Source organism: Rattus rattus, chromosome 11, assembly GCF_011064425.1.
Source record: "Rattus rattus isolate New Zealand chromosome 11, Rrattus_CSIRO_v1, whole genome shotgun sequence".
NCBI classification, from domain to species: domain Eukaryota; kingdom Metazoa; phylum Chordata; class Mammalia; order Rodentia; family Muridae; genus Rattus; species Rattus rattus.
In genome coordinates, this window is record NC_046164.1 from 1151496 (window position 1) to 1179376 (window position 27881).

Here is a 27881-nt window from a genome sequence, read left to right on the forward strand (position 1 = left end):
TAGGATTCTTAATTTGTCTGTACCCTAAGACTACATACAATGAGCTATCAAAATAAACAGCAACAGCACCTGCAAAATGAAATAAAGTCATTCTTATTCTTTATTTGGTATAAGATAATACCTTGTTGTTTATATTCTACAAACAAATTAAACTACTTTAAAGGGCATGAAGTTATTTTAAAAAGTAGTAACTATATCAATGACATAACTCTACACAATTAGGAAATATGTACATGAAAGAATTTTTCTGTATTAAGAAAAATACTTGCAATGTCCAAATTAATAATTATTTTTTTTTACCACACGAAAATGCTGGTTTGTTTAATTTTCTTGAAAAAAATATGATACTTATTTTAGGAGCATTTAATCTTGAGATATAATAATTATATATAATGAATATATACTATTCATTTTTACAAATGGTCAAATCAATTTTTGCACATATTTTATGTTCCTTGGATAGAATTAATTGGAATTGGATAAATACAAAATTGGAGTGTGAAAGACATGTGTTCTAGTTAGCTGTGTTTTAATATATTGGTAACAGAAACATAGATAGATGTGATTAATAAGCAGTTGTTCCATCCAATCACAGAGGTAATTATAAGAAACTAGTAGATAAATATTGACATCTGGGTACCAAACATCAAATAGACCATGCCCTGGATTTCCAAAACCCTCATTTTGGTGACCTCGCCTTTTAGCTAAGACATAGGCACTCATTCTTATGTGGAATTGTCTCGTGTCTATACCAAGACCAAAAGAAGAAGAATTGTTAGATTTTGTTAGTTAAAAATATATAATCTCAAAGAACTTGAAGGTACAGTGCCTTAGTTTCTTTGTAGCTCTTTGGCATAGTATCATTCTGTATCACAACAATCTTTAGTATATTGATGTAAATGTTACCTTGTTTCCTAAACTGAAGACAAGCTGTCCAGGAAATGAGAGAGTTCTCCATCCCTATTTAAACCTCACTCCTCTCTGATATGGTAATTGTGTGGTTTAAAATAACCTTCGAGAGACTCGTATTCTCAGAAGTCGCCATGATTAGAATTGCTTCCCTTTCGGTTTGAATCACTTATTCCTGGGAGTTCTTCCACTTTGGATGATTTAGAACATGATAACATGACCTAAGGATGGCACGACTATGACATCAACAGTATGCTTACCTGTGCTCTGTGCTTTGACAGCTCACGCTTGCCTTGTACTGGCTGCATCATCCGATTGGTGGGTTTCCCCTGTAGGTGCTTTGATGTCTCTATTTCAAGATGTTCATAGACATTTATATTCATTATAAACCCTAAATTGTGTATTCTGAAATATAAGTTAAGTCTAAAATGTTTGCCTCATTTTTGTTACTTCCATACTGTCAACATTTATTTAACATAAATAAATGTAAACAATAAATTTAAACTGTTAAAATATTATTTCTGAGTACTATTACAACTCAATAGTTGACTTTTGCCTGGATGATGAAAATTTAACTGTCTGGATAAAATGTTAACTTCCATGCATCTGTAATTATTGGCAAATGTATCATCTTAGAAACCTAAGGTTTTTGGTTAGTTGAAGAGTTAATATTTAAGCTCCAGCATTTTAACAATGCTGGTAATTCTGTAAAGAAATCTGTACATCATTTACAATAAACAAAAGTGCATTTTAACAATAAGAAAATCACCAATAGGTTTTAGACCCTCTTATCTGTTGTTATGTTTGTAAAACCCATGTCTCCAACTCTTTGTGAAACAGAGTTGGGGTTGGGGATTTAGCTCAGTGGTAGAGCTCTTGCCTAGCAAGCGCAAGGCCCTGGGTTCAGTCCCCAGCTCCAGAAAAAAAAAAGAAAAAAAGAAAGAAACAGAGTTAAGAGTTAATGATGTAGAGCTAAAATATGTTTTGTGGATTTTGCACTATCTAGGATGTTTATCTTCTAAAGTTACACAAAAACTTCCTAGTAATTTTCCCTTTTGGTCTTGGAATACATAGGAATATATCCAATGTTTCCAGAGCATATAAAAAACACTATGCTTCCTCCTTTTCAAAAGACTGAATTCTACACCATGGTATTTCATATGTCCAAGAACACTAGGTTCAGATTTGAAGCGGTTAATGAAATAATACTCCAGATACTTGACAACAGAGATTCAAATTCTTCACATTTTTAAACACAAATTTTGCTCTCCTTGACTAATTTGAAAATATGATAAAACTTATGTATTCTTTGATTGGATACTTTTTTATTGCTCAATAAATGCCAGTAATTATTCTAATCATCTTGAGTAAAACATGATTTTAAAAGCTTGTCGCTAATCTAGTAATGGAATGAAAACACTACCAGTTATAAAAGGCTTAGAGAAGATAAATTTATTACCACATAAGTAATCAGGACAAGGAAAAGAATTGTTAGCATATGGGAAGGCTAGTGTTATTTCAGTGGGTGTGTATAGACCCACGTGCATGCTTTAACATTTAATATATTACAGAGATGATGTTTAAAGTTCATTGAGAAAGTTATAAACAAAAATATTCTCACGAAATGCAAGAGAAACTAGTATACTAATTATTGAGCTAGAAACAGTTGTGTTGGTTACATTAGGAAGATGAATATTTGATTATTGAAAATGAACCCAGTGGACATACTTGGAAATATTCATTAAGTTCCAAGTCTGAGTGGAAGTAGTCTTTGGAAGGAAAACACCAGAGTGAATTAATATGTATTGTAGAGAATGAATTGTATTATGAATATCTAATGCATAATGTTATAATTTGTTATTACATTATTCTATAAGAGTAATATTAAATTTAAGTTTGATATATTCTGAAGCCTGTGAATACAACCTAAGTTTGAAAATCTAAAAGGTTGTTCTGCTTAACTTCTGTCCTTGTAAGATCTAGAGGATCAGTATTTTGATGAATGTTCAGTTCAAAGACAAGAAAATTCAAGACAAATAAATATGTATTTTTGTATGTTATAGGATTATATGTTTCTTGTCTAAGGGAATGCTTATAAAGTAATATTTTCTAATGATATTTCTGTTAAAATAAAAAACAAATATTTAAAATTAGAGTGTCAGTAGTTTGTATAAACGTACCATAAAAAAGTTATCACTTTCTTAATAAAGGGAAAACAAAAATATTAATTTTACTACATGTTTGAGAATATAATTGCTGACTTTGTGTCATGTTTAGCATTCAACACAGTGCATATACATATATGATCATCAAGTAATTATTTGACTTGCTGTTTTTTATTTAAAGTTGTTCAAAGCTGATCATGAATAGTAATTTGAATGAGGATCTATCCAATGGTCTAGGAATAATAATAAATTAAATTAAGTGTTTGCTTTGCATTTATTGTTCATATTTCTGTCCTTTTGCTTTTCTTATGTTTTACTTTCTTTTCATTACCACTATAAGAAAAGAAAACAGGGCTTTAGTAAATATATGTGACTTTTATCTCAGAGAACAATTTACACTGATATTAGCCTTTGCCACTAATCGCACATGACTTTTCCAAGAAGAGATTTAGAGAACATAAGGGAGAAAGGCCTGCTGATTTCAACAGAAGTATAAAGTAGATTAGGGAAGTGATATGCTGGGTGTGTTGGGTCTGGACTGGACTCAGGAAACATTGGCTCATTCTAGTACTTTTTCCATTCAGAGCACTGTGATCACTTATCACTTCAGTTCTTTATTAAGCAATCCTTTTAGAACTTGATTAAGGGTCAAATATTTCTGAGTATGAATAGATTTTTGTGTATGCATGTGTATGTGTGTGTGTTTAATTAATACGAAAATATGTCTGGTTAACTTCAGGATACTTTTAAAGATAGTTTGAAGAAATTACTCAAGTGGAAGAGATATAATTTGATAACCAATATAAAAGGTATAAAATATATACTAGATTTTTGTTAATTACATGAATAAAAATTTTCTCATGTACCTGTACATATGGCAAGCCCAAGAACATGGGATACATCAATGGACGGAAACTGTATTTTTATTTGAATACTAATGAAGTGGATACAATGAAAGAAGCTCTAATTTTACTATGAGGTGAAAAAGATAGATAGATAGATAGATAGATAGATAGATAGATAGATAGATAGATAATTCAAAACAGGGTCTTTCTATGGAGAGAAGCCACTGTGGCAGAGTTCACAAAGAACAGAAAAACAGCCATGAAGACATGTCATTATCCCTAAGAATATGAAACAACTATCAGATCCTACTACAAAAAGCCTCTGGAAAATCTGGATGAAATGGAAAATTTTCTCGACAAATACCAGGTACCAAAGTTAAATTGGGATCAGATAACCATCTCAACAGTTCCACACCCCTAAAGCAATAGAAGCAGTCATTCAAAGTCTCCCCACCAAAAAAGGCCCAGGACCAGATAGGTTTTATGCAGAATTCTGTCAGACCTTCAGGGAAGACATAATATCAATACTCTTTGAAATATTCCACAAAATAGAAACATAAGGAAGACTACCTAATTCATTCTATGAAGCCACAATTATGCCACACCAAGGTCCTACAAAGAAAGAAGACTTCAGACCAATTTCTCTTATGAATATTGATGCAAAAATACTCAATAAAATTTTCATGAACAAAATACAAGAACACATCAAAATGATCATCCATTATGATCAAGTAGGCTTCATCCCAGGGATTCAGGGATGGTTCAATATACAGAAATCCATCAATGTAATCTACTATATAAACAAACATCCTTAGTCATCAGGGAAATGCAAATCAAAACATCCCTGAGATTCCACCTCACACCAGTCAGAAAGGCTTAGATCAAAAGCTCATGTGACAGCAGATGCTGGCGAGGATGTGGAGAAAGAGAAACACTCCTCCATTGTTGGTGGAATTGCAAGCTGGTACAACCATTTTGGAAATCAATGTGGAGTTTCCTCAGAAAACTGTACACAGTGCTACCTGAGGACCCAGCTATACCACTCTGGGCATATACCCAAAAGATGCTTCAACATATAACAAAGACACATGCTCCACTATGTTCATAGCAGCCTTATTTATAATAGCCAGGAGCTGGAAAGAATCCAGATGCCCTTCTATGGAGGAATGGATACAGAAAATGTGGTACATTTATATAATGAAGTACTCAGCTGCAGGATGATGTCATTATACAGATGAAGGCAGGTATAGGATAGAACAAGGTCAGCCATTGGATGAGAAGGAAGGATGGGAGGGAGAAAAGTTTTAGAGAGGGGAGGAGACAGGATTGAGAGAGGAGAGGAGTAGCCGAAAGAATATGGAGGCAGATGTTAAGATTCCTCTTGCACATTTACAGGTTGTGATGAATATTCTTAAGGGATAGATGTATGTCTAGATGAGCAAATTACATATTATCAATTGGCTCAGAGGTTGTGTGTTCTTTCATGTGGCGATTTAATTGAGTTCAAGAGAGTATGTGGTGACAGAACATTGGGCCTGCCATGGAATTGGGATGTGTATGTCTGGCATGGTGGCAACCTGCCTTGGGAACTATATGGGTAGAGAGATTGTTGCCAGGCTCAGAGAGAAGCCATTGGCAGTGTGATATGGGATGGAGCAAAGTGGGTGAGATGCTTTGCTGACTGAGTTGAAAATATCTGACAGATATCATGGTTGCAGATCTAGCGCAGGATAACAAACATTTTTATTTAATTTTACAGCAATACTAAGCTATTAAAAACAATGGTTTCATGAAATTCTAAGGCAAATGAATGGAAATAGAAAATATCCTGAGTGAGGTAACCCAGTCACAAAAATAAATACATAGAATGCACTCACTGATAAGTGGATTGTCTTAGTTAGGATCTTATTGCTGTGAACAGACACCATGACCAATGTAAGTTTTATAAAGGACAACATTTAATTGGGGCTGGCTTACAGGTTCAGAGGTTCAGTCCATTATCATCAAGGCAGGAGCCTGGCAGCATCCAGGCAGACATGGTGTAGGAGAAGCTAAGAGTTCAACATCTTCATCCAAAGATAGCCAGGAACAGACTCAGCATCCTAGGGGGAGCTATGAGAGGGTCTCCAAGCCCACCCCACAGTGACACACTTCCCCCAACAAGGCCACACCTTCTAATAGTGCCACTCCCTGGGCCAAGCATATGCAAACCATCACATGGATATTAGCTCAAAAGCTTGGATTACTCAAGATACAATCCATAAACCACGTAAAGCTCAAGAAGAAGGACAATCAATGTGTGGATGTTTCAGTCCTTCTTAGAAGGGGGAACAAAAATGTTCATAGGAGGAAATACAGAGACAAAGTTTGGAGTAGAGAATGAAGATATGGCCATCCAGAGACTGCTTCACCTGGGGATCCAGCCCATATACAGCTACCAAACCCAACAATATTGCTGATGCCAGAAAGTGTATGCTGACAGGAACCTCATATAGCTGTCTCCTGAGAGATTCTGCCAAAACATGACAAATACAGAAGCAAGTGTTCATGGTCAACCATTGAAGTGAGAATGGGTCCCATTGTAGGAGTTAGAGAAAAGATTGAAGGAGCTGAAGGGGTTTGCAACCCTGTAAGAACAACTATACCAACCAACCAGAGCTCTCAGGGATTAAACCACCACCCAAAGAGTACACATGAACAAACTATGGCTACAGCTCCATATGTAGCAGAGAATGACCTTGTTGGGAACCAATGGGAGGAGAAGCTCTTGGTCATGCCCAGTCTGGAACCCCCCCCCCAGTGTAGGGGAATGTCAGGGTGGGGAGGTGAGAAGGGGTGGGTGGATGGGTGGGGGAACACCCTCATAGGAGAAGGGGGAGGGGGAATGGGATAGGGGGTTTATGGATGGGAAACCGGGAAAGGGAATAGCATTTAAAATGCAAACAAATAAAAAAATTCCAATAAAAAATGAAAATTTAAGAAAAAGAAAAAATTTTTAACAAAGAATAAGGACTGCCAAGTCTAGTACAAGACTGGCATTGTACTTTTATCAGGTGGTAGTTTACAGTGGCTGACTGTAGGAAACAGGTGTACTAGACCATGTGCTATAATCTCTCAGAAAAGGAAGACTATGTAGTGCCCCCAGGACTGAGTGTTATACTCTTAAAAATGTCAGTGTTGTACTTATGTAACACAGCTCAACACAAAGATATTGATGATAGAATGGTGGCATAGTTGTAAACTACGGCCAGCTTTTGTCCTTAGATTTCTGATGTGTTTGAAAATCTTCATAACAGTCTATAGCCAGCAAGCTGTACTGAGAAGCATTCAATGCTGGTGAATGCTTAAGTTGTTTTGTCATATTCTTAATATTACTATCAAATTCTCTTAGAAATTAAAAGAATCATTTTAATAGCCACCCAAGGAGATTATATATATAATATTATAATTATATAATATATTATAATTATGTATAAATATATATGATATATTACTCTTTATTTTCCTGAAACATCTTTTGAATGCAAATACATGAATGTTGTGGTTTTATGCCCTGGAATCTCATCAAGACACTACCATTACCCTTAAGGGGCTTTCTTATTATCTTGGGAGACAGACGAAGACAAGGGATGTTTAGAAGTCAGATGAGTACATATTGACTTTGTAGGATATAGACAGTAATTAAAGTCATTCATGTGGATATGATGAGACAGGAAAACTGCAGTTAGAGAAGTGTGCTGTAGGCAACGTGGTATGGGACGGTGGTGCAGTGTGATTATGAGACCAGTGGACTACTTGAAAAAGGCAGGAAGAGACAATCTTGTGAGGAGAAGCTTCAGGGATGGGACTTGTGAGTAGTTTTAACAACAGGGCAATGAGGAACTTGAAAAGTGACACCTACCTCTGGACTGGAATTAATCCTTACAGTGTTTGGTAGAATCCAGCTGGGAAAACATCAGATGCTGGCTTTTCTTTGAAGTTTTAAACATTGGATTTATTAGGTGATAGTAATGGTTGTGGTGGTGATGATGATGGTGTTGGTGGTGTTGGTGGTGTTGGTGGTGATGGTGGTGATGGTGGTGGTGGTGGTGATGGTGGTGGTGGTGGCACGCACGCGTGTGTGTGTGTGTGTGTGTGTGTGTGTGTGTGTGTGTGTGTGTGTATTCATGCACAGGTTGCACATGTGTCACATCACATGCTTGGAAGCCAGAGCACAACTCCTCAGGAGTCCATTGTCTTACACCACAGGATCCAGGGATGGAACTCCAGTTGTCAAGCCAATGCAGCAAGTGCTTCCATTGCCCAAACTGTCTCTTTGATCCCGGATTAGTAGCTTTATGGTGGGTTCAGTACCCGATTCTTTATTGATGTGGTCAGATTTTCTATTATCGAGGCATATTTTATTGTGGCAAGGGGTATATCTGTGGCATTTGCTTAGTTCTATGAGAGTATTCAATGCACAAGCATGTAATTGGCAACAGGAATAAATGTCGGGCTTGAGTTGTCACAATGCCTTCTGCCGTCCCTGACTCCTTCCTCATCACACGAATGCTAACCCTTCCACTGCTTATCTTTCTGACCCATGAACAACTCTCTATAGATCAGAGCTTTTCCTCTAGTTCTGACTGCAATTATCAGAGGTAGATTTTCTCTTTTACAAATTTTGCTTTCATATTTCTATTGTGATGTAATATGATCAGGAGTAATTACCTGTTAAACTACATAGTTGGACATGTTTTTATACATATATACATGTGGGTCTGTGTCTGTAATCATGGACCTCTCTATACCCACCTCAGCTTCCAAATAATGGCATGGATACTACATTTATTTATAAGCTTTTGGTCTTGGAACTAGGCATTGTTTCCCACTAGCTGATAATTCAATTATCCTGTTTGTATTAATCTAAGTCCTGCCACACAGCAGGTTCCTTCCTGCTTGATCCTGCTTTTTCCTTGATGTCCTAGTTTCTGAGTTTCCCAGTCATAACTCTTCCCAGAGTTTCTTTCTCTTTCTCAGGAAGTCCTATCTTACTATTTTGCTTTTCGCTATAGGCCACAGGCCTACTATATTAACCAGAGAAAGATGGAGACGATTGTTTACAAAATACTAATGCAGGATTTACATAACAATTCCAAAATGTGGCCTGTAATCGGATCTCTGTGGGTTCAGAAATCAGCATTTGAATAATGCAAGACTTATCTCTACAAGGTGCACAAAAACCAATACGCCAACACAGGTCCTTCATGATTAAAGTAGGAATAAAAGATTAGGAAAAGCTGTGGTCATTGTTGTTCGTGTGAACACTTTGAGGACGTGCTCTGAAATCTCGCGACCTTACTTCCTGAATAGGGATTAGCTCAGTGACTGCGAAGCAACCTGGTGTTGTGTTTCTTCATATCCTCACACAGACTTCATACAGTTGCCCGATCAGACTTCTGAAGCAAAAATGATTTCTGGGAAAATTGAAATGGTGATAGGGCACACAATATTTTTAATGATTACTTTTTGTTTAAGGAGTGTTAATTTTTTAATAATTATAAAGAGAGAACAAATTCAAAAGGAATTTAGTTTGTCCAAGTGAGTCCAGCTATACACTTTAACTAGTGGCCTGCCTGGGGGCCAGCCCCGGTGGGGGTCTTCTTTCTTGTTGGTTCTTCTTGAGGCAGCAGAGGGGGAAAAACGTCAGCCCAGGGTATGTCTTTGTCTTAGAAGATCCTATATCTTAAGACTGTCTTAAGAGATATTTAGGGTTGCTGTATATTTTATAAAAAAAAGTTTACTTATTTAAGTCTAAGTAACTATGCTACTGTAACTGACTTATCTTCCCTGTTCCTCTGAGGCCAGAAACTCCAATCTCTGGCACTGGCATTTAGCTCCTCTTCCTAAAACAGCAAAGGATCAAGTACACAGTCTTTGTTCTATCTCAGCAGGAACTGCTAGTCTGAGATTGCAGGAAGAAGAGCGGACACTTTGAAAAGTGATCACAGCGTTTATTACGAAGTTGTAAAAGAGTTTCCTGTGAAAGCTATGTAAGAGGAAAGGCAGAAAAATCCTAAGTGGGGAAAGGGAAAGGTTTCTGCTCTAAGCAGGGGAAAGGCAAGAAATTCTTTTAAAGGAAAAAGTTCCTACTCTTTATTTCCCTCTCATCTCTTTGTCCTCAGTACTTATCCAACTTTCAGAATACATGATCATATTTACATTCATCACAAGTTCACACACACACAAAAATCATAAATTGAAATAGGGGTTTACAACAGAGAATGTTTACCTGCATATCCATTAGGGGTAATTAAACATCCATCACCTGTCTCAGCCCCGCAGGTTCACTGAAGGTTAAAATCCGTAACTAAATTATTCTTCTTCAGCTTCATTGTAAATTACTCTAAGTAGTGGGAAACTTACTTCCCACCGATACTAATGAAAAATCTAGAGTCTGGTTCTAGAACAGAGTCCAAATTTATTATACGCAAATGAATTTGTCAAATAATTTATTCAAATTTCATCTTGTTATAATGTAAAACTGAAATCATTCAACAAAGTATAAATTGGTAAAGAAGGATCTTATATTAGAGAAGCTTAAGTGAAAAGTCATTCAAATTCACTCTATATTTAATTTGAGAAATATAAAGTTGGCTATTTAAGAGGTAAACCAAAGGTAGCACAAATCCAGGATTGTATATAAAGATTTGAGTATTATCAGATTGTAGATGATGAAAACTTCTGGCCTGGAAAAGGAATAGAAGTAAAGTCAGGAGCTGATATATTACATCTGAAGAAACTTGCATAGTGGAAAAATGTCTATGCAGCATATTAGGGGGACGTATTCAAGGAAAGAAAAGCGAATTACTAAGATATAAGATGTAATTAAATGATTGTGAACAATAATGCATTGGGCATAACTACAGCTTATGAGCCAATGCGTGTTAACAACACTGCATAAAATAGTTGCTCAGGCAGACATCTTGAGACTGCAGGACAGACTGCCACCTCTGCACACCTCAGCCCACATCCCTGGTCCAAGGGGAAACTGCACAGTGCCTCTAAACACAGGGATATGGGAACAGACAGCAGCCGGTACCCACGGTTCTGGTCTGGGCCCAGGACTGAACTGAACCAGCCAAAAGGCTCCCTGTACCCAAATCCCGTCGGGGAGAAAGCTGGACCCTCAGAAGTGTGGATACTCCTGAGAAGTCAGAGGAGAATACCCTCTGCCCACAGTCCAGACCCAAGAGATTATCACATAGTGACAACTGTTCTCGCAGGGTGCAAGGACCTACAGGAGCAATCAGGGACAGGACCCTGCCTAGAGCGGGAAGACAGTCTCCAGAAGTGTCACCACAGCTGAGAGCAGAGGTAAGACCCACTTTTCTGTTGCCAAGTGACCTGCCTAGTAGACACAGAGGCAGAAGTCCTCTGGGTCAGGGCACTTTCTGTTTCTGGCTCTGCCTAGAAGTGAACCATAGCATCCCGCAGTTCCCTGCACCCAAATCCTATGGGGAAGGGAGCAGACCACCCAGGAGTGCAGACACCCTGAGGCCTCAGGGCAGACTGCCACCTCTGCACACCTCGGCCCTCATCCCTGGTCCAAGGGGAAACTGCACAGTGCCTCTGGACACAGGGATATAGGAACAGACAGCCGCTCATTCCCGTGGTTCTGGTCTGCCCCCAGGACCAAACTGAACAGGCCAAACAGCTCCTTGCACCCAAATTCCATGAGGGAGAGAGCTGGACCCTCAGAAGTGTGGACACCCCTGAAAAGTCAGAGGAGAATACCCTCTGCCCGTAGTCCAGACCCAAGAAGGAATTGCATAGTGCCAACAGTGCCCACTGCGTGCCAGGACCTACAGGAGCAATCAGGGGTAGGACCCTTTGATTCCTGTCCCCATCTAGAGCATCCGCTGTCACCTGAGTTTATGATCTTAGCCATTCTGACTGGTGTGAGGTGGAATCTCAAGGTTGTTTTGATTTGCATTTCCCTGATGACTAATGATGTTGAACATTTCTTTAGATGATTTTTGGCCATTCGATATTCCTCTGCTGAGAATGTTTTGTTTAGCTCTGCACCCCATTTATTTGGCTTTCTGGAGTCTAACTGTTTGAGTTCTTTGTATATTTTAGATATTAATCCTCTATCAGATGTAGGAAGTCCCAGAGACCTGGGATGCAGGGGCGGGGAGGAGAGGTGGCTCCCAGGACTCAATGCAGGAGAGCTTAGCAGAAATGCCCACAGTTGGGATGTGGAACCTGAAGAGACCACCTTCTGTAGCCAGCAGAACAGTGGATGGACCGGAACAGCAACCCACCTATATAACTTCTGAAACAAAATTAGTTCTGTCTAAAAGAAATGCAGGGTCAAAGACAAAGCAGAGACTTAAAACATGGCTGACTAGTCACCAGCCCATTTTGAGACCCCTCTCATGGGCAGGCACCAATCTCTCACACTATTAATGCTGCTCTGTTGTGCTTGCACACCATAGCCTAGCATAGCTGCCCTCTGAAAGGCTTTACCCAGAAGTTGATTGAGACAGATTAAGATACATACAAACAGTGAACATTAGACAGAGGTCAAAGAACCCTGTGGAATAATTAGGGAAAAGATCGAAGGCCATCAAGGAGATGGCAACTCCACAGGAAGTCAATAGTGTCAACGAATCTGGACCCCTGGGAGCTCACAGGGACTGAGCTATTAACCAAAGAGCATATACGAGCTAAACCACGGCCCCTGACACACATGTAGCAAACGGTTGTTATGTCTGACCTCAGTGGGAGAAGATGCCCCCATACCTACAAAGACTTGATGTACCAGGGTGAGGAATATGGGGCAGGGTGAGACTGCCCTCTCAGAGGAGAAATGGTCAGGGGATGAGGGGAGGAACTCTGGGAGAGGAGATCGAGGGAAGGGACAGCATCAGGTATGTAATAAACAAAGAAATTAAAGATGAATAATAAAAAAGTTATTACATATTTTTAAAGAAGTTGCTCATTATATCATAGTTACTTAACATTTGCTCAAAACTCCTGATAGAAGTTTATTAAATGTTTCAGTTTATAGAGACGGACTTGCTTCTACAGATTTATCATCTACTGAAGCACAGAGCATGGTTGCGGTGAGAACTCTGATAGAATTTTGGGGTGAGATAGGGTATATGGATATAGAAGCAGGAAAAACATAAACAATTGGTGCTCACTGGTAGGAATATGGAAATTATTAAAGCCAAAAGATATGAGAGGACTACTCAGAGGTAATGATCTAAAGTTTGCAACCGTCTATGGTTAGTTAGCGTGTATTTTCACAGAAGTGGTTATTTTAGTAAAAGTGGCCCAGTCTGAATGCAAATCTAGACAAAAAAGATCACACAGTAAAATGCGTTTAAAACTTTAATGTCTTGGCAAGAGATATTTTGCTTCTTATCTCTGAAGTAGTACTGAAAAGACTTCAATTAAACAATACAGTTAATATGGTTCCACAATTCAATCCACATACAAGGCAATCCACAAAGATTATAAACGATACAGAAAATAGCCCACTCTCTCTCCTTCTGGCTCAGTATTGTCGTCTTTTCAAGAAGCATCGTAGGGAACGTTAACAGAGGAGATGATGCAATGATGGGGGAACTATGCAGAAACCAACTTTTTACTCAAGCCTAGGAACAAAAGGAAAATAATTGATTATAAAAATATATCATCCGATATATAATATCTATATGAACATTCAAACATAGATGGTGGCAAAATGTAATTATTTATAATTAACTCTAATTGATGACCTACTAATGTTGACATAGTAGCTATTAATTATTACTGGCTAAATGCTAGGTAAGCACTAAATTTTTAAAAGTTATCCTACATCCAAGTTATATGGAGAACCCATTGGCAAATCAAGAATTTATAGCAAAACTTAAAATATTTTTAGTGAAGCAGTGATTTAAAATGTAACTAAGTAGTTGAAGCATGATTTTTTTTTCATCTACTGGTGCATACTGTTGTGGAAGTGTTGCTGAAAGTGTGGTTCAATGTCCAGTCTAAAAGGCACTTAACCTACAGTTAGGAAGCAGCAGTTAAATCAAGACTCTTAGTAGGATCTCTGAAAGAAGGAAGTGCACATATTTTAACTCTTTAAGCATGCTTGCCTCTCACGTAAAGTATCTCACATTTTCTCCAGGTCTCTAACATCAAAACTAAAGTACAAACTTTACTTTCTATAGCGAAGCTTGTCTAATGGTCGCTTCATGGCAGAAAAGACATTCTAAAAAGTAAAAGTTGGGAGTACGTTTGCAGATAGCGATCACATTTGGGGCTCAGTTCTAAGGATTTAATGTCAAATCACTAACACGAAAGTTTCAGTTTCATGCTCCACAAGCTATGTATGCTTGTGGAGAAAGAGCAGAGCGAGCCAAAGGCTTTTTAGCAAGTGAGTGGAAGTGAAATTACCAGAGTACAGCTTGCAAATCACTCTACTTCTTTAATTTTTGGATACTTTTAAGATTAGTAACACTCAATGCTTATACCACAGAAAATAACTATATGAATCAAGAGGCTATTTATTCTGAAAAGCCAGAGTTGGAGAGATGGCTCAGCAATTAAGAGTTCATACTTTTCTTGCCAAGAACTTGAGTTCCATTTCCTGGAGCCATGCTGAGCGGTTTATAACTGCATTTAACTCCAGTCCTAGGTGGATGTGGTATTCATGTGGTCATGCAGATGCAGTCACATAAGCATACATATAACTAAAATTTATAAAAATTGAAAGGGATATGTTTTGTCCACTGCCTAATCTTTAATTTTTCTGGAAATTATTGCATGTAAGAAATTAAAATACAATATCAATGCAATTCTTTGCTGTGGCTGATTGATACAATCAACAATTACTATCCTTGTTACCATTACAAGTACTTTAACTAAATAATGATTTTAATGGCCTTCGCATATTAAATGTAAACTGTAGTTTATTTCTGTGTGAAATAAATTTTGTTTCATCTTATTACTTCACTTTTTGTGAACCCAGTGATTAATATAATATAATATAATAATATATTCCATTCAATTATATTGTCTCTATACTAATATTATATTTAACTGTATTTTTACAGGCACATACCATGTAGGGAGCATTTGGGAAGGTGTAGTCCTTACTGGGGGCCCAGTAGCTCACAGGTATCTGTGGATGAACAGCCTGGGGGAAGTGGGGGTTGGTGAGCTGTTGATATTGGAAGTACTTGACCTAAAAAAATAAAAAATGTCAAAAATCACTCAAGTTAATCTTCAAAACAAAGCTCAAGCTTCAAAACAAAGAACAGAAGTTAGTACATTCTAATGTTAGCTACTTAGATACTTTCTAAATTTTTCCAGGAAGACTTGGGACAAAAGTTTTTCTAATATCAAAATCAGCATAACCATTTTTGTGTTGTAGAATGCACTGTTGAATTGAAGAAATCTTGATACTTCATACACAGGCATAAAGATGTGTAAAACTAAACTATATATGTCAGAAAGAAATAAAAACATCTTAAAAGCTTGACAATTTTCTCCATATATGTTTTCATGTCTGACTTTTATAGTTGGAGAGTGTCAGAATGGTTTGTCATGGCTGGTTTTGGGGAATCCATTCCTCTGATCTGGTTGTTTAGATTCTCTTAACATCATTCCCTTGCAGAATTACCTTATAGAATATGTATAGAGCTTGCCGAACAGCCTTTGTCATGTATTTTATGTGTGCTTCTATTTAAAGCTTGGTAAGTTGACTTTATCATGGATGAGTCCAGAAGGTAAATACAGCTTCCAACAGGGGAGTCCTAGTTCTTATGAATGGAAACTCTCTTAATTTCCAGTGAACACGTGCATGGTACTTCCATGGTTGTGCTATGCTGTTATTGATAGAGTGGTAGAATTTGCTGAAATCATTTTTGTGTCTCCAGCATTTTATAACATAGTTTATATATATTACAAAAATCTTTAGACTATCTCTTCTATTCTTCTGTTTATCTTCAGTAAAGATAAGGAAAATACCAAGAATGACATAACTAAATGTTGCACCAGGGTAACAGGATCAATGGATAAGTCCTCCGACTATAGAGCCTATGTCAGTTCATTGAGGCACACATGGTTTTCTACTCAGGAAATGGCTATATGATCTGCTGTTGTTTGACAGAAATCACTGTGACACCTTATAAAATGAGAAGCTTGGATACAGAGAGAAACTGGGAAGCAGTTTTACTATGTGGATACCTAATCTAAATCACTTAAAATGAAGATGTGTTTTATGTTTAGATCTCTAACTACTTTACAATCATCAGATAGCTCATATACCAACATGATCATTAATTATTGTGACAGGTAAAGTCAAACCAGCAACAAACGACTTAAAAAATCAATATAAAACATAGAAAGATCAAATGCATACAGGTACAAACAATGTCAAGAATTAAGTTACAAAAATCACAGTCAATTAAGGGGAAGATTTTAAATAATGATCTCCTAAAATTTTACTTATATGTCTAAAATTATCTGGTTTATCAATAAATAACATCTCCAAGCATGCTCATTCTTAATATTATAAACGTTTTAAATCATGTACAATTACATAAAAACACTTACAATATCAATGATCTTCTTCAGGATTTCCTTAAAGAAAGCAAACAGATAAAATGTAACATTCTGACTTGAGCACTCTAATTACTTTGCCAAATTTATTCTTAGAATTAGCTCATCTGCCATAAACTCAAGCATGAGGATTTGTTCACTGTTTGAATTATGTCTGAATCCTTCAAATAATAGAAACATACATCTACTGTCTTTTTTAATATAAACTCTAATTGGAGTTTACCTGTTTTACTCATTGTCTGGTTTCCAATCTCTAGAATCTTTTAGATGAGCTAGTACTTGATAATTACATACTTCCTAAATAAATGGGTAAAATTCTGTGTTTAATTTTATTAACATAACAAAACATTTTAAAAAATACTGTGATTGCTGCAATTGTTCTAAGCAAGTATTTGTGTATGAAATATCCACCTGTATCTGTGCCTTGCATGGACTTTATATAAATTTAAATGAGATGTAAATTTCAGAAAAATTGGTAAATACGTGCTTAGATAAGTAACTCTAATAATAACACATTTAAAACTGTTAGCATTTATAACTATTGAAACACTAACTAATAAGAGCTCAATTTTTCACAGGAAATAAATCTTTTGTTCATCACCTTAGTCCTGCAGACTTTCATGCTAAGTAACGCTCTTCTAATCACTAACTATAAAATTCAAACAAAGCTTTAAAAGTTTCTGTAACTTTGGCAGCCGTGACTCACCTCCATTGAGGTGCTGATGGACTCCTAGGAAGAGAAATAAAAATAATATATCAAATTATTTCCACGGTAAAATAGTTCTTTCTATAGCACTCTTCTCAGTGATCATAAGTGAAACACAGGGAATAAATCTCGGTAAACCATTGCATGCCATTCTAGGTGACTTTAGGCAGCTGGCGTGTGTCATAAATAGGGAGACAGTTTTTGAAGTCATCACTGATAATGAGAACTCAATTCCATTATTGAACGGCACAGCTCACATACTGTGGGTCGACATGACTCAGTTCAGTGACTGCTAACCAAGGTGGGAGTATTGGCTAGTTTGATCTGATCCAGTGCTGTGTAAATCTCTCTTGCTAACATTGAACATTACTGCTTTTCTCCATTCCCATACAGATTTTTATAACTGTCATATAAGAATTGGTTTCCATGAATATAATCTTATGTACAAAATGATAGTTTTAATAAATTTTAACAAAGAATTCTAGTGTGAGATTATCTGGTAATGGATTTTGTTTTCATGGGGAAAAAACCCCCTTATCTCAGAAGAGTTTTCTTTTTTTATGTTTTAGTGTATGGTTTACCCAGAAATTAAATAGAATATCCCCTTCTTGGATACTTGTGCTTGCTTAGGAAAGAACCCATGGCTGTGTATAATAGCAAGATACAAATGATTCTGCCTTTGAAAAAAATAGTTTTCTAAACATAACTTATATGTGTAGGGTGTGGCTGTAGATGACAGCACTGTCATATTTACAATCATAGAGCCTTGTCTATGGAGATATGATTAAAAAGTGCTGTGATATTTTAGTGTTCTGTGTTCCAAAGTTAAGAAATATGAACTTAGTTTTATAAGTGGTAAAAATAATGGTACGAGGCAGGCATCTGCTAGTCTACAAGGAACAAGCAGCATAGCCTATAGATAGAAATAGCTTAAGGATGGAAATGTGCTCAAGTAATAGTATATTTGCCATCCACTTATAACTGAAATTTACCTCTAGCCAAGCAACAGTGTTTTTAAAAAGTCAACACTAAACAAAGAGACAAGAAGACAGTAATTAAGACTAGTGGGACCTGAAAAAAGAAGAAATTAATGAATTAAAAAATATTGTCAGAGCCAGAGAACCAGAGCATCTGCTGTGTGGTAGTGTCTTCTTGATGTGGTAGGGAAGCTGCACCTAGGAAATCTTAGCAATAAAGTTGTCTAATATAACACCTAAAGGACGGGACCATCAATTGAGATGCACACATGGATCAGGGATTCTCATGGGGTTTCACTTCTGGAGTCAGAGCTACAGTCAGTCATTTCTGACAGAGTGAGTAACCATCTTCTCTGGAAAGGCCTCCTGATAGGGCAGTCATTCCCGGGAAGTTATATATCTATGTAAATGCCTGTATGTGTTTTTTATAAAACAGTTATTAAAAAATATCTTGGATTTGAGGATGGAGAGGGGAGAGGAAGAACAGATCGATGCAAATCCATTACTCATATACAAAATCCTCAAAGTGAATTATTACTACTGAAAGGACTTATACATTAAATAACTCATTCTGCTCTGGAACAAAGGTCTACTATTGATTGTTGTCTAACAACTGAGATCTACTAACTGAGGAACAGTCTTTGCATCCCAACTCTGTCGCTTACAAATAAAACACCAAAACCTTTCTACTTCACATACAAATAGATTTTAATAGCCTCGTACACCAACCAGGGAGCATGCGGGAGCTGGACCTAGACCCTCCACATATCTGTAGCACATGTGCAGTTTGATGTTCATATAGTTCCCCTAACAAGTGGGGCAGGGACTGTCTCAGTCTCTGTTCACTGCCAATGGATCCCATTCCTTTCTACTTGCACTGTCTGGGCCTCAGTGGGAGAGGATGTGCCTATACCTGCTGGGACTAGATGTCATAGCATGGGGTGGTACCCAAAAATGTCCCCTTTTCCTCAGAGAAGAAAGGGTAATAGGGGAGGGTAAGAGTAGGGCTGGACAGAGGTGGGGGCATTGTGATCAGGGCGTAAGTGAATAAAAAATAGTAGCCATAGTCATTTAGTGTTTAAGACAATATGAAAGGTTATTTGCTCTGTGATAATAAATGGCTTCTTAGCTTCCAGTAGACACTTAGGAAAGTAATGCACAATCCACACAAAGAAGCACGGAGATAGATTATTCTCCTAGTTCATCAGTTGGCTCCTGTATGTCTAACTTCATATGTAAGGATAATGACAAGATCCTGCCTTCTGTGTGGTTCCCTACATGACACCTGTTTCTCCTGATTCAAAGACTTCCCTAAGCCAAAAGCCCTATCAAAATGGACACATCGAATAGAACTTTAAGAATTGGATTGAATTACTTAGACTTCAGGTTAGTTTTAAAAACGACATTCTGTCATAATCACTTCGAATCACACATGAGTGCATACTTATAAAGGTAATGTATGATTTTCATTTTCTTTGAATTATTTATAGCACTTTTAAATAGCAATTTTAATAGCCATTTGATTTAATTTATATTCTAGAAAATGTCATTGAAATGTTTAAAAGGTTTTCTACATTTGAACTGATTGGAACATTTCTTTCAGTTAATTATTTTCATTGTTTTCAAATGAAGGTAGCCTTACAAACAACACCAAATAGAAGTGCAGCACTCACCTGGCTGGGGATGTTATAGATGGCGTTAGGTTGGGGCCATTGGTTCACACTGCTCTGTTGTTGATAAGGTGTGCAAATTTGGGGGAAGGAAGAGTCCTGGGAAAATTGCTTGCTTTTCTTCTAGAAGGAAGTAAACACACCAGTATTTATTTAGTGACTGCTCTTTATAGGTCAAGTGTATCTGTACAAAATCAAATCTCTATAAATGTCAGAACTATCAGGTTGACTAAGCAAAAGACTTTTTTATTATAGAATACAATGCAAAAATGAATAAAAAAGATTTTAGAATCTGAGACATCATTAATTTAGTAAAAAGTGCAGACGTTGAAAGTTGTCAAGGGAATATCTGACATCAGGATTTCTCTTTTTCACATTTGGCTCCAGAAGGTTGATGTTCTCTGAAATAGTGATGTTTGCACTTTCTTTCTTACAGGGTAAGTTATTAATGTCTTACAGCATCACTTTTCCAGAAGGCAAGGGGGTGAATGCAGTGAACTTGAATAGTGAACCTATCTCAGATCTCATCTGTGTTTGGCCATGGCTAGTTGCCTACAAATAACTCTGTCTTTAAGTCAAAGCCACATCAGAGAGAAACCAAACCAAACCAAACCAAAACCACAAACACACAACCAAGCCAAACCAAATCAAACTAACAGCAACAACAACAAAAGTCAAATACATGTATCACGTTTACTCTCAGAGCATTTCCAGTGCACACAGTAACAGTTGAGTAGATGTGTAGAACATTGCTGTATCTTTGCTGGGACGTCAGTGTCAGATGAGCACAGACATGAGAATGGTCCCAGAGGAGAAAACTCTCAAGAAGGATATGGACATGGTGTGAGAAAAAAGTATTAGAAAAACTATGTTTTAAAACAGGCTATTTTATCTTGTTTCGAATATGTGAAACTTTTTTGATAGTCTTAGAATGGATTTTTTTTCTACATGTATAATAAGATCAATGATTGTTATCTTTTTATTTATTTTTGGAAACTGTTTTAATATGGAGCTTGCAAGTATTCTTTGATGCCTTTACTACCTGTGTTTTTACTGTTGGTGGAACATTTTAGGGTAAGAAAGATGTAGCGTGGAGGAGTTAGGTAACTGCTGGAGGAGTTCAAGTTGGAAAGAACTAGCCCAATTTCAATACTCTCATTCTTTCTTGAACTACACGTTTCTGTTGTCTCCTGAAGATGGGGTCTTTGGCCTTAAATAATCTGACTTTTTTATTGATTCAAAGAGAAACATTTTGACTAATTGTGTGACTGAGGTGATACAGATATCTCAAGAAAATCAGTTAAAATACTTTTTCTGAGTTTTAAAATTCTTTTTCAATTTAGTTAGATTACCTGCATCTTCTTAAAATTCCATATTTTAAAAGGATAATAGTCACATATTATGGTAACAAAGTGTGTCAAAATTTGGTGTTATATATAGGGAAGAAATGATATAATCGAGACAAGCTTACCTGCTGATTTAGGTTGACCTTCTGTTCCTCAGACTGTTCAATTTTCTGTTAAAAACATTGCATACGTCAGAAAGACATAGAAAGAACTGTTGCTAATAAAAGTTACTTAGTTGAATTATAACTACTTACTTCGCTGATTTCCTCAGATGATTCCTAAAGGAAAGTAGGTTTACTCAATTAATATAGCAATAATTAAACACAGATGATTTTTGTAGAAAATCAAGGGTAATTATTTAAATATTCAGAACCCAGGACTGTGATATTAAGTTATGTAGGAATCCAATAAACTAAATATTTAGCAGAACTCTAATTCTCCTTTATCCTCAACAAAAATTAGAATATATTTTAAATTTATCACTTTGTAAATACTACTTTATTCAGACATTTTTATTTCCAGACATGGAATGCATGGAAGTGATCAAGAAAAAAATATGAGACCAGCCATGATATTAATTCATGCCTGGAATCTCAGCATACTGTGTATCTGAGGCAGGAGGATTTTCTACGGAATCAGGGTCAACCTGGGTTACATAGTTTTACAGTGAGACCCTGAGTCTCTTCCTGAAAAACATGGGCGAGTGGAGTTGGGGGATGGAGCGTGATTGGTAGGACGTTGGGTGACCTGAACCTCAGGAATCTTTGCTCAATGACAGATATGGCTGGAGGCACCCAGTCTGAGTCCAAGACTTGTATATACAGAAAAGCTAAGACTTGCTTTGTGAGACTTTAGCTGTGAAGAGCATAGGAATCATCCAAGGTCATGGGACTCTAGATTGAGATTTAATGCAATGCCCCCAGCCCTTTTAAGGTATACTTCACTCTTTCAGTGTTGCTCTTACAACCATCAGTATACAAGGCTTTGGCTGCAGACATAACACTTCACCCAAACCCTCTTCTGACTCTATTGAAATGGTTCTCAATGTTTGATATCAGCGCATCATATCAAAGATCTAGTAAAATTTAGAAATTTTAGCCCAAACCAAAGTTTCTGATTGAACTACTCATGGAGTTATGACTTTAGACAATTTAAGCCATGATCAGATAATTTTTGAGACCCATTTCTTCCATTGAATATTTATATGTGCACCTCCTAGGAATTATCAGGTAATTATAGAACACAATGGTCAAGTCATTATTTCTGAAAATCATACAGAAGAAGCAGTATCTTACCTCGCTGGATGAACTGCTAGCAGAGTCCTTTATAAATAAATTAAAAATAAAACAAAGGAATTGGTGACATGATGATAGGTTCCTCAACAATATTCCCCAAGAAGCAGCATTTTCTTTAACTCCATACCATATTAATTTCCTACTGGATTACTAATTTGTGAGATGATATGGATAGAGATAATGTATTAAATTATGATTCATCGGCATTGATTATTAAGCACATTTGGGGAAGATATATATGAAAGGATTCACTTTATCAGCAATGTAAATGGGGTTTGGTAAACAGAAAGGAGCAGAAAAGAATAAAATAGGTGTGGCTAGGGTAGAAATGACTAGGCATATTATGAAATGTCTGTGGGAGACTAGTAGTAGTCCTTATTAGCTACAAGTATTGTCAGTGAAATACAGTTAAGGTGAATCAAAGTCTTCCATCATTTTCATCTGTGGTTTTCTAATATACAAAGAATTAGTCACATTACTTCTACTATATTTTGTATGAAGTAAGAGAAAACTTACATTCCTTACAGAGAATTAACTCTACTTTATGGGTTTGAATTGAAATAACCCTTTGAAAATGTGGCTTCAAAACCAAACACACCTATCCTTGTGGGACCTTTTCACATTATTGCATAATTGATGATTCAGATTATGAAAATATTGACCATTTGAAGCTAAATGTGGAAAAAATGACAATCATTTGGACAAATTAGCAGCACAGACATTAATTAACAAATTTTACCTGAGGCTTTTGGAAGAACACACCATTGCCCTGCTTATACTTCTGAAAAAGAAATAAATGACATTAATTTTATAGCCACACAAATTGAAAAGTTTTTAAAATATATTTAATATAAGAAACTATGACTTACTCCCAGGTAGACACTGGCAGATTCCTTAGAAAAAAATGATAATACATATTGATTACTTGTAATATCTTTTACCCATACCATCCAAATACATACTGATGAATAGTGACTATCTAATACACGAGTTTTACAGGAATGATTTTTGAAATGACAACAGCAAGCAGTGAAGAAATAATTTTACATTTTCTTCTCCAATTTTTATTAAAAGATTTTTTTGATATTTACATAAATTCATGCACAGTGATTTGTTGGGTGCCATTGAGCTGGAATCTGTTAGTGAAGCATGGGAAGAAGAGAGAAACAGAAGTGCCTGCATTCAGTACTCCAGCAGTTGATGCAACAAGGTAACATCATAATTCCCAACACAATCAGATTCCTGTGCTAACATCAGAATCACAGAATTATGATGCCATCAGCATGGGGAAAGTACCTAAGTTTGACGCTGTAGATTTTGGTTTGTTTTCCACATAATTTTTAATTTCCATGGGTGAACATTGAGTTTCCCCTCTAAGGTTTGACAGTGGCATTATTGCTATTCATAATAATCCGAATGAGCAAAGATGTATAATTACCATCAGGCACAGAATTAGTCTTCATAATAAAGTCCCTTACCTCACTGGAGGGTTTATCCTTTATCGCCTGTATAAATTAAAATGAGCACAAATTTAACATTTATGGCTTACTTAAAATGGCAAGGTATGTCTCTTTCTACTGCATAAGACTGAAATTTAAAACAAAAGCTGAGACAGGTAAAGGGACTTGCTGTGAAGCATGAGGTCCTGAGTACATCCCCTAGGGCCCACGTGATAGACGGCAAGAATTGCCTCCCAACACCTACAAACTTTTCCCTAGCTTCCTCATGTGGCGCGCGCGCGCGCGCGCGCACACACACACACACACACACACACACACACACACACACACACACGCACGCGCACGCGCGCGCACGAATTAATAAAAATGGCTTGGTTAAAAGAATAACAGTTTCTTAGATAAATTTACTGCAAAAGGGCTTTCTTTGAAAGGTTATCTAAGTCTCAAAGGGCATAGAACAACTCAGACACAGTGAATTTGAAGAGCGAGAGCTATCATTTGCTAACTACACCAGCACGCTTTTAGCTGGATGGCTTTCGTTATGGAGAAGAAATTGTTTAGACTAATAATTAAAAATAAAGGACAGGGCACTAATGTATATTTCAAAATCATCATATAGTTTTTCTGAATAATGAAAGTAAAAGTATTGGTGCTATCATATATGTAGACTGATCTGCAAACTGCGAAAAGAAAGTATTTTAAAATGTATTCTATATTATGTGTTTAGCATTATGTGACATTTTTACTGTCCCTTTAGTAGTTTTATTTTTTGGTAAATATACTACTTTCAAATCCAAGGTTAATAATACTTATACTCCATTCATGTCCCTTTTTTGCTATGATTATGGAGTGTGTGTGTGTGTGTGTGTGTGTGTGTGTGTGTGTGTGTGTGTGTGTGGTGTGTATTTATGTGCAGGCAGGGACATGCATTCATATGGGGACTGAGTGTCAGTGCCTGAGGTTTACATTAGGCAGATTTCATGATACGTCTTACCTTATTCACTGGGACAGTATCTCTACGTTGAGTTCAGAGTTCCTTGACATGAACTAGTCTAGCAAGCCTGCCTGTTCTGAAATTCACTGTCTCCTGTCTCGTTGTCTTTGCTTTCCAGATGCTTGAACTCTAGGCTGGCAGCTGAGCTGCCCACGGGAGTGATTGCATGGATCCTGGAACTCCAAATTCCATCTCTGTCCTTGTGTGCCCGGTGCTTTATCTCCTGAACTTTTCTGCTGTTTATGTCCTCATTATTTTCTATACTATTTTTTTTAATAAAATGACAAAAATTCCCCCAATTCCTTCACAACTCTCTCTGTTAATCCAAATTATGGTGATGGGGTTCCCTTATACTTCCAGAACACATTGTGAGAAGAAATGGTTCCTCCAGGTAGAGCTACCTAAAATTACAACATATGGAAGGGAAGCAACTCCTTTCTCCCGTTGTCTACACTCTGGATCTTCTCAGTGTTGACGATTTGTAGCACTCCTGTCCACCCTGAAGCATCCCATAAAGTCAGAGCAATAATGTCACTGACACAGATTCAGTCACTACTATTGTTGCCAATGCCTGCAACTTCTATGTATAGTAAGAGATTCGCTCTTTTCGTAACTCAAAAAGGAAGCCATAGCATCACGTAATCCTGTTCACTCACATGCTTAGCCAGAGCAGCAGCCACCAGGCAGGCAAAGATGAAGAACTTCATGGTTATTTGATCCTATAGAAACATGTAGAAAGTCAATAATCCATCCTATCATCGAAACTGATACACTCTATTATTTATTATTATACTGTAATGCATAAAGGCCACCAAGATCAATAAAATAGAATGTCTTGGGGGAAATTTATGACTGCAAGTAGAAATATCACAATGTATTTTGAGCCCTTTCTTTTTGCCAGCAGGGCGTACCTTAAAGCCAGTTGCTAAAATGCAAATGGTTCACTCAGAGACTATCATCAGTTCATAGAAGTCATCTCAACAGGCAGACATTTTACAAAGAATGATTGTCAGGAAGGTGAAAGATAACAGAGACTCCTTCTGAAATTAGGTTTTAGGGAAACTAAGGTGTAATGCCTGCTCTCTAACAAGGAAAAATAGAAGACAGAAATGAGACCTGTCTGAGAGTCAGTGTCCTGAACATTCTGGCTATGCCATGGCTGGAAAGCTGAGGCTGAAAGAAGCCACTGGGTGTGGTCAGTCTTTATCTAACTTGCCTCTTGGGTGAAAGCCGAGTTCACAGCCTCTGAGATCATGCTCAGCTAGAGGAATCTCTAATGTTACAGACATGGAAAAGTAAGTCTCTAACATTCTCTGACAGCCTGCAAACCAACCAATTTCTTCTCTCTGTTTAACCAACTTAAAAACTGAAATACAATTATTCTATTGTCTCATGCACATATTTTCAAAACTTACTTTTAAAAATATAATTTGAATGCTAGTTCGTAACTTGGCACTTTCGTAGCTCAATGGAAAAGTACATTTCAGATAGCTATGTTTACTTAGCAGTTGCTATGTGACAATCACTGTGCTAACTAGACATTGTATAGAATCATCTGAAGTCTTTAGAATAATTTGTAGTGCTGGCTGGCATGTAATTTTTCTTCAATTTTTAGTTGTAGAAAATGGTCCAAAGCCCCCAAAGCAAACAATTGGTAGATTTTTAAAAATCCACCTTATCTTCTTCAGTCCTGACTTGAGAATACAACCTCAAGATACAGAATCATAATAAAGCTTTTAGTGTCTACACTTTAGCTACTAAGAATTAAAAGACAAATGACAAATTTGTATGAGTTTAAAATATCTCAGACAATATATTTTAAACTATAGCTTGGTTTTTATTTTGCTGGAGAGAATTAACATACTTTGAAATATGTTTTAGTGTATGCCATAAAAGAAAAATAATATGAAACATTACCTTGCTTCCCAAGTGGAAGACGAGAGGAATAGGTAGATGATGATAGCAGTGGGTAGCTCTCGCACTATTTAAACCAAGTTCCAGCATCATATGCTAATTCTGTGGTTTCAAATACCTAAAAAGACATTTGAATTCTAAGAAAGCAATATCATTAGAAATTGTCTTTCTGGATTTTGTTCCACAGATTCTAGGGAGTTCTTAAACCGTTTGATTGAGACCATGATAAGATAATGGAAGATGTGTGATGGTTAATTGAATTTGTGTGAAGGCAGACTCACCTGTTCTATGAACTAATTCTCTAATTCTAGTGTTTTCAAAACTTTCCCCATTTGTTATTAGATTATGAACAGTAGATATTTGTTATCTCATTTACATTTTTGAATTTTATTTCATTATTTTATTTCATGCATGTGTGTTGCCCTGAGAGCATGTATGTGTACTATGTGCATGCAGGAGCCTTCAAAGTCCAAAGTCCAGAAAAGTGATTTGGATTCAATGGAGCTAGAATTACAAGCACTCTGTGTCCTACAAAACAGACCAGGGTCCTTGGCAGAAGGACTCTTTTTTTAAAAAAAATTCTTTTCTCATACAATACACTGGGACAATAGTTTTCTCTCCTTTCACTCTGCCCATCCCTCCATCCCACTATCTCCCACCTGAACCACTCTACTCCATTTCCATTCAGGAAAGAGCAAGTCTTCCAGAGATGTCAACTGAACATGGTATAACAATTTACAGTAGGACTAGCACAAACCCTCATATCAGGACAGGGCAACCCAATAGAAGGAGGGTCTCAAGAACATGTAAAAGGGTCAGCGACACCCCCACTCTTAATAGAGCCATATTTCAGTTCCATGGTCTCATTACTTGATACTATATTGATACAGTCATACTCTTACTTGAGAACACTGTGAAAGTTTGTGTTACTGTAGCTCCTCATCTCTTCTGAGTAAGAATTCCCTCTTGTTGTATTCTCTCAGAGAATGGTAAGTAT

At 36.9% G+C, this 27881-nt stretch overlaps 1 protein-coding gene across 1 annotated transcript; it reads right to left on the reverse strand.

The window, feature by feature from the left end:
- Positions 1-13288: 13288 nt before the first annotated feature.
- Positions 13289-26920, reverse strand: LOC116911951 (alpha-S2-casein-like A). The gene is made up of 13 exons (XM_032915872.1): positions 26888-26920; positions 25627-25689; positions 23995-24021; positions 23386-23409; positions 23256-23297; positions 22517-22543; positions 21476-21499; positions 21347-21391; positions 19879-19998; positions 17229-17252; positions 16517-16543; positions 15021-15143; positions 13289-13566 (listed from the first exon to the last, which is right to left on the reverse strand). Exons 2-13 carry the CDS (start codon positions 25675-25677, stop codon positions 13561-13563), a joined length of 540 nt encoding a protein of 179 aa, XP_032771763.1. The 5' UTR covers positions 25678-25689; positions 26888-26920; the 3' UTR covers positions 13289-13560.
- Positions 26921-27881: the final 961 nt, after the last annotated feature.

What these genes read in the sequence shown, in the direction of transcription:
- LOC116911951 (XM_032915872.1), bottom strand. Translation starts at nt 25,677, where the DNA reads ATGAAGTTCTTCATCTTTGCCTGCCTGGTGGCTGCTGCTCTGGCTAAG. An exon ending in CTGCCAGTGTCTACCTGGGA is followed by an intron (nt 23,298 to 23,385) that starts GTAAGTCATAGT and finishes TTTCTTTTTCAG; the next exon opens with AAGTATAAGCAGGGCAATGG. An exon ending in TCTATAACATCCCCAGCCAG is followed by an intron (nt 17,253 to 19,878) that starts GTGAGTGCTGCA and finishes TTCTCTTCCTAG; the next exon opens with GAGTCCATCAGCACCTCAAT.